We start from the raw sequence: 7309 nt of genomic DNA on the forward strand, positions 1-7309 counted from the left end.
TGATTAGCTGTGCCGTGACAGAGCATTTGGACCATTTTCCTGAGAGGATTGAAAGTAGCCATTGGCACCGGTGACATCCTTACAAAAAGCCAGCCATAGAAAGGAGTAAGACTGATTGGATGAAGACAGCAGGAAAGCAGAGGTTCAAAGGAACGAAAGCATCTCTATGCGCTTATCTGAAATTCTCACCAATGATTTACATAAGTATTTCTATCCTTATTATATTATCTATTTTCGAAAACTCCATAACTATTTTATATCCGCCTGACTGAGATTTACAAGGTGACCATAGCTTGCTACATACCAACAATCTCTGTGGGATCGACCCTTACTCACGTAAGGTTTATTACTTGGACGACCCAGTGCACTTGCTGGTTAGTTATGCGAAGTTGTGAAGATATGTTTAGACCATGGTTCTGTGCATCCTTTTTTGGTGCCATTGCCAGGGAATCAATTTCGAACAACAATTCACAACCTGAGTAACAATTTCGCATACCAAGTTTTTGGCACCGTTGCCGGGGATTGTTTGAGTTTGGACAACTGACGGTTCATCTTGTTGCTCAGATTAGGTAATTTTTATTTTGTTTTCTTTTCAAAATTTTTTTTTAAAAAAATCTTTCAAAAAATTTCTCCTTTGTTTTCGATAAAATTTTTAAATAAAAATGTTTTCAAAAATATATTTTTCTTCAAAATTTTTAAGAATGAATTCTAGTGTTTCATGAAGCATGTTGAAGCCTGGTTGACTGTAGGGAATGTTAGGCGTGTCATGTCTGAGTTACATACTAAAGCTTGGCTGGCTATTAAGCCATGCCTGACCCTTTGATTGGAGCTTTAGAGCATAAGATTCCTGGAATTCATATTAAAAATTTTGGAATCCTTATTTTTCTTTTCCAAAATAATTTTCGAAAAAATACAAAAAAAAAAAATATCTTTCCCTTTTTCTCTCTTAAAATTTCAAAAATTAGATTTGACTTTTTCAAAAATTTTTAAAATCTAGTTCTTTTTATGAGTCAAATCAAAATTTCAATTTGAAAATCTTATCTTTTTCAAAAATCTTTTTCAAAAATCAAATCTTTTTCATTTTTCTTAGTTATTTTTGAAAATTCTAAAAATATTTTTCAAAAATCTTTTTCTTATCTTTTTTTTTTGAAATAAATAGCTCAACACACAGGGTGGAGCATACAGAATTCAGAAGCCATAAGTACAAATAAAGATAAAGATAAAGATTACTAATAACTGAAGCAGGTAGCGCAGCCCTGAGTCATCTTCGGCATTGCCATCAACAACCAAAGGAAGCCCCACCAATCCACTCGTCGGAAAACGCGAAGGATCTATTAGTGATGTCTTGAACTGCTGATCCTTTATTCTGGAACACCCGATTATTTCTTTCTAACCAAATTGTCCAGATCACAGCAAAGAATCCAATCAACCACCTCTTCCTCTCATCCTTTCGTGGTGCAGCAGTCGTCCAGCTCTCAAAATGTTGCTTTAGTGTACCTGGGACAGACCATTCTCGTCCAAGAGCATAAAGCCAAGCACCCCACACCTGCCATGTGACCTCACACCCAAGAAACAGATGAAAAGTAGACTCAACAAACTTACCGCATAAGGAACATAGATTATCAAGCGGGTTAATGACCCCTAATCTGCACAGTCGATCTTTGGTATTCACCCTCTCAATCAGAACAAACCAAGAAAATAATTCGACCCTTGGTGGGACGAAACCCCTCCAAATAGCACTAGTGAAGCTATAGCTTGTTACTTCCTCCGGAAGGACTGCCTCCTGCATGACTTGCACAAAGGATTTAGTAGAGAAGATACCAGTTCTATCAAATTTCCAAACCACCCTATCCTCTCGCTCTGCTACTAGCTTAACTGAACGCAGTCTCTCATGGAGTTGGTTCAAGAGTTCCAACTCCCATTGGAACAACTGCCTCCTCCACTGAAAGCTCCATATCCACTCTAACCCATCCCAGAATCCGCAGTCACCTATAACAGATCCTTTAAGGTTTGAAACCGAGAAGAGTCTAGGGAACAAATCCTTCAAGACACCACCATTTAGCCAGTCATCTTCCCAGAACCTGATCGTTCTACCGTTTCCCACGTCCATTGACAAGCCTCTAATCATCTGCTCTCTGATTTGTGGCTCTCGAATTTGTAGCTGACAAATATCCCTCCACGGACCCCCTCTTGAAGGAATAGGTTGACCATGTAGCATCTCAGATGGATTCATGTTATTACAAGAGCACACTACTTTTTTCCATAAGGGACATTCCTCCTTCGAGAACCTCCACCACCATTTGAAAAGAAGAGCTGTATTTCGAACCACCGCATCTCCCACTCCCAACCCACCCGCTTTTTTGGGGGCCATCACTACATCCCATCTCACTAGTGGTATCCCGCTCCCCCCATCCTCTGTACTCCACAAGAATCGTCTTTGTAAGGAAATCAACTTCTCTGCTACTGCCTTTGGCATCTTGTACAAACTGAGATAGTAAACAGGCAGGCTATTAAGAACCGATTTAATGAGCACCAACTTACCCGATTTATTAAGGGTTTTTGCTCGCCACAGACTCAGCTTCTCTTCCACCTTATCAATCACTGGCTTCCACGTCTTAACTAGTCTCGGGTTTGCTCCCAAAGAGATGCCAAGGTACCGGATAGGGAGTGAGGCCTCCTTACACCCCACCAAGATACACATCTTTTGCACCCACCTTTGTTCACAGTTTATCGGAATGAAGCTAGACTTGTCAAAATTAATGCTCAAACCAGACATCAGCTCGAAGCAACGCAGAAGTCGCTTGTAGTTCCGTATAGTTTCTTCTTCTGGCGGGCAGAAAAGTATCGTGTCATCCGCAAACTGTAAGTGTGATAACGCAATGTTATCCCTGCCAACCATGAGCGAGGCTATGCGCCCATTCCTCACCGCCTCCCCGATCATTCTATGGAGTACATCAACAACTAGTACAAACAGAAAGGGGGATAAAGGGTCCCCTTGACGCATGCCCCTTTCCATTTTGAACGGCTTAGAGGGAGACCCATTAATGAGCACTGACATAGACGCTGAACAAATACATTCCTTAATCCACCCCCGCCACCTATGTCCAAAGCCCATCCTTTGCAGCACTAAATCCACAAAGCTCCATTTGACCCTATCATAAGCCTTCTGAAAATCCAGTTTAATTATCGCTGAGCTTCTTTTCCTTGACCTTAGCCAGTGCACTGTTTCACAAGCAATCAAAGCCCCATCATGAATTTTCCTACCCTGTACAAAAGCAGTCTGAGTCTCGCCTACCAGATCCGGCATCACCTTCCGCATCCTTCGAACCAGCACCTTAGAGATGACCTTATAAACACAACCCACCATACTGATCGGTCGGAGATCCTTTATTTCTGTAGCTCCAACAAATTTTGGTGCCAGCGCCACCCACGTGACATTTGACCCCGCCGGTAGTACTGCTGAATGGAAGAACCCCAACACTGCATCCGTGAATTCCCTCCCAACTTCTGCCCAACACCTCTTAATAAAGTTCATGTTATAACCATCGCATCCTGGAGCTTTTGTTGACTCACAGTACCACACTGCAGATTTTACTTCTTCCGCACTCGGTATCTGTTCCAGTTCTGTTGCCTCGTCCCCATTTATTCTCCTTACCAGGCCTTCCCGAAATCCAATATTTGGTGACTTCTCCTGGTGATACAGCTCCTTATAGAAGTCCCGTATAGCAATCTTGATTCGAGCTGGATTCCGCACTAAGCGTCCATGGATTCTTAAGGCATCAATCCGATTACTCCTTCTCCGAGCCGAGGCTAAGTTGTGGAAGTATCTAGTATTTTTATCCATCTCCTTAGCATGCCTGGATCGTGACATCTGCTTCCAATGCATTTCCTTCCTGACATACCATACTTTGCAAGCGCTCACAAGTGCCTTTCTTCTAGCCTCCATGGTACCATCATGAACTCCAATGCTCACCAAATCATCAACTTTCCGGATCTCCTCCTCAAAATTATTTATCCTCCTATCCAAATTGCCAAAGTTCTCTCTATGCCACCTGCCCAGTGGACGCGCCAATGCCTTCAACTTGTCCATCAACTGCATCTCCCCTAGGCATCTCCACTCCTCCTTTACCATTCTCAAAAATCCCTCATGAGTAAACCACGCATCCAGGCTTCGAAAAGGTCTTGGCCCCCATCCCAATCTTGTTACATTCATAATTATAGGGCAATGGTCTGACAAACCTCTTGGGCCTCCTCGTAATCTTGTTTCAGGAAACTCTTCTAACCACTCCAGACTAACCAGGACTCTATCAAGTCTACTACATGACTGACCTCTGAACCAAGTAAACTGACGATCAGATAAAGCTAGGTCCACGAGCTCCATATCGTGAATCCAAGACTTAAACTCTACTGCAGATCTCGGCAACGACATAGATCCTCGCCTTTCCTCCACTTGAACAATCTCATTAAAGTCACCCAAAAAACAAAGAGGGACTTGGCATAAGCCTGACAAGAAACTCAACTCTTCCCACATGACGAGCTTACTCTCTCGATCATGCTCACCATACACTAAGCAAAACGCACACCGAAAATTATTTTTTAACATCACTCCATCCACACATAACCATCTACCACCCTTATAACAGTTACTTAATTTAAACACTGTCGTATCCCACATCAACAACAACCCTCCAGACGCCCCTTCCGCTTCCACAAACTCCCACCCGGCCCCATCATTACCCCACAGCTGCATAACATCAAATCTATTTACCATCTCTTTTTTTGTCTCTACCAACCCAAGCATATGCAAATTGAACTTCTTCCTAAAGGCTTTAATCATACTTAACTTGCCAATCCCCGCCAACCCCCTAACATTCCATGATGCAAAACTCATTTGAAACTTGATGTACACACCTTTTTCTTATTTTTCGGACGACTCCTTCTAGCTTTCTCTTTTAGTTTAGCCTGCTTTTTCTTCCGTGCTATTTCTTCATTCTGAGCTTGAAGGATTGCCATGATATCCTCTTCCTCATCGTATAACTCAGCTCCAGATTCCATAGCTAGGTCCCATGTTTTCTTGTTTTCTTTCACTGCTTCCATCCTTTCAATTTCAGACGTTTCAGACCCAGCGTCACTTCCACCCTTAGTTTGCTCCTCCCCTATACCATCTACCGCTTTCCCATACCCACTTTTCCCCTCCACCGATTGCTGATTATTACCGTCAGCTTCCCCTTCCATGGGATTACTGTCAGCTGTGTCAATTGGTACACAAACTTGGTCCTGGTAACAAGAATCATCGCATCCTGGTGTCGCACAGAATCCCAGCTTCGTTCCACTGCTACTACCTGCCTCCACCTGGTCACCCCCACCTACCCCACCTGTTTGCTGCAAATCTGCTTCATTCCCACAGTCAGCCAGCATCAAGCAATCTCCCCGTCTCTGGCTCCCCATCGCCACTCCCCCAGCCACTAACATGTCTGTCCCCGATCCCGCGCCGGCTTGGAGGAACGCGTTACCATCAACCCTATCTCCAGGAGTGAGTCCCTCACCAGACCCGACCCGGTCCAGGCCCCGCTCCAACGGGACATATCCCTGGTCCATCTCATGTCCCTTTCCATTCTTTTCATGTGGGCTGCACGTTTTAAGGCCCAATGCACTATTCTTAGGCTCAGTCAATAATGTTTGGGCCATGAATCCATTCAGAACAACAGCATTATCACTCGGACCCACACACCTACTAACACTAGTAATATCATACGTAATACCTGCACCCCTAACCAGATCACAGGACACAGTCCTCTCCGAATCCTCCGCCCCTTCTTGCTCCAGAGCTCTCGTAGGTACAGCCTTCTTCATATTGGGAGCCAATTCCTTAAACATAGTCCTTCCCAATTTCAAATTCAAATGTTTGTTACTCCACTCATTTAATTCTTCAGGGGAAATGACACCTATACCCTTTATCTGTTCTTTCTCCCTCACCGGTAACGTCATCATCTCCGCCACTGCGCCCCCACTATTCAGCTGCCTATGACCACCCCCACCATCCGCCGGACTTGCATTGCTCCCGTGAACGCAGCCTTCTCCGATAGAACGGCCCGGGTTACCTCTCTCTTCAGCATTCCTCCCACAATTCAGCAAAGCCCACTCCCCCTTCCCCGTCTCAGTTACAAACACATCAAACATAGCCGTGCCGACAGCAATGCACACTTTTTCACGTATAACCTCATAAATGCACGTATCAATCAACACCCGGCCTACACTAAATGAGGAGCATGAAGTAGTTGCAGGATCACAAGCCACCACCTCTCCCCATTGTTCACCGATCAAGCGAAACGTAGCCTCAGACCATACATGTACAGGAACACCGATACACTCGAGCCATAGACGTCTCTTATCACCCCGATCATTCTCATTCCATCTCCCAACTCGATAGAAGAACTTCAAAAGGCCGTTCATGCCAAACATGAGAGCATCGGCCGCTGACTGATCAGTATCAAAGACCAGCAAAGCCTTGTAGGCTCCTAATTCGCAGACCTTCACTACATGAGGCCATTCTGTTCGTGCTACCGCGTGCAATACCCGAAAGTCAATAGCTTTCAGAGTACTACCGACAATGCTCCTCTTCAGCCAGCCCAAATTATTCTCTGCCATCAAAGCCTCAATTACCCTTACCTTCGGTCCCTCCTTATCCTTCGGTTCACACCTCCGCTCGGGATCAGACCGATGGTCCAGCCGCTCCCTACCATCCCGGCAGTCCATGCTCAGAGTGGGATTCAAACCGCAGACACCCACTCTAGCCATCACATGATCACCATCCTTGTTAGGATTATTTTCATGATCACCCAATCTAGGGACTACACCCCTCCTTGAGTCGTCATTATGCAGGACCGTCTCCCGCTTAGAGACATTCCTCCTGAACTTAGCCTCTCCAACGAACATCTCCCTTCCTCTTAAGCACATGCGATTCATCTCTGCGATTGCCTTCAAGGCACCACCCTTTGTAGTATATCGGATAAACGCGAACAAGTAAACCCTCCCACTCCTCATCTTCCTGGAGAGGTAAATGTCATTAATCCTTCCCGTCCATGAAAACAACCCAAATAATTCCTTCTTTGAGATGTCCTCCGGCAGCCTGTCAACAAAAATGGTGTACGAGTCCTGTTCCAAACGAAGGAAGGCTTCTCGATTCCATACCCGTGGATCCTTGCCAAGATGATGGGCATTCCTAATTCTACCCCTCCCGATGTTTCCCACTCCTTCCCTCTCTCTCCCTCTCCAACTCGATTCCATTTTTTTTTCTTATCTTTATCAC

The 7309-nt window shown here is 44.7% G+C and overlaps 1 protein-coding gene across 1 annotated transcript; it reads right to left on the reverse strand.

Moving 5' to 3' along the window:
- LOC107627082 lies at nt 3388-4891 on the reverse strand. Its single transcript, XM_016329948.1, has 2 exons — nt 3574-4891; nt 3388-3518 (listed from the first exon to the last, which is right to left on the reverse strand). The coding sequence occupies exons 1-2, from the start codon at nt 4889-4891 to the stop codon at nt 3388-3390; spliced, it is 1449 nt and encodes a 482-aa protein (XP_016185434.1).

Source organism: Arachis ipaensis, chromosome B02 (assembly GCF_000816755.2).
Source record: "Arachis ipaensis cultivar K30076 chromosome B02, Araip1.1, whole genome shotgun sequence".
Taxonomy (NCBI): Eukaryota; Viridiplantae; Streptophyta; class Magnoliopsida; order Fabales; family Fabaceae; genus Arachis; species Arachis ipaensis.

Excerpts from the sequence above, each read along its gene's own strand:
- LOC107627082 (XM_016329948.1), bottom strand. The coding sequence starts at position 4,891 with ATGAGTTTTGCATCATGGAATGTTAGGGGGTTGGCGGGGATTGGCAAG. Across the intron at positions 3,519-3,573 it reads AAAATCTGCAGTGTGGTACT|GTGTTGGGCAGAAGTTGGGA; the intron begins GTGAGTCAACAA and ends CTTTATTAAGAG.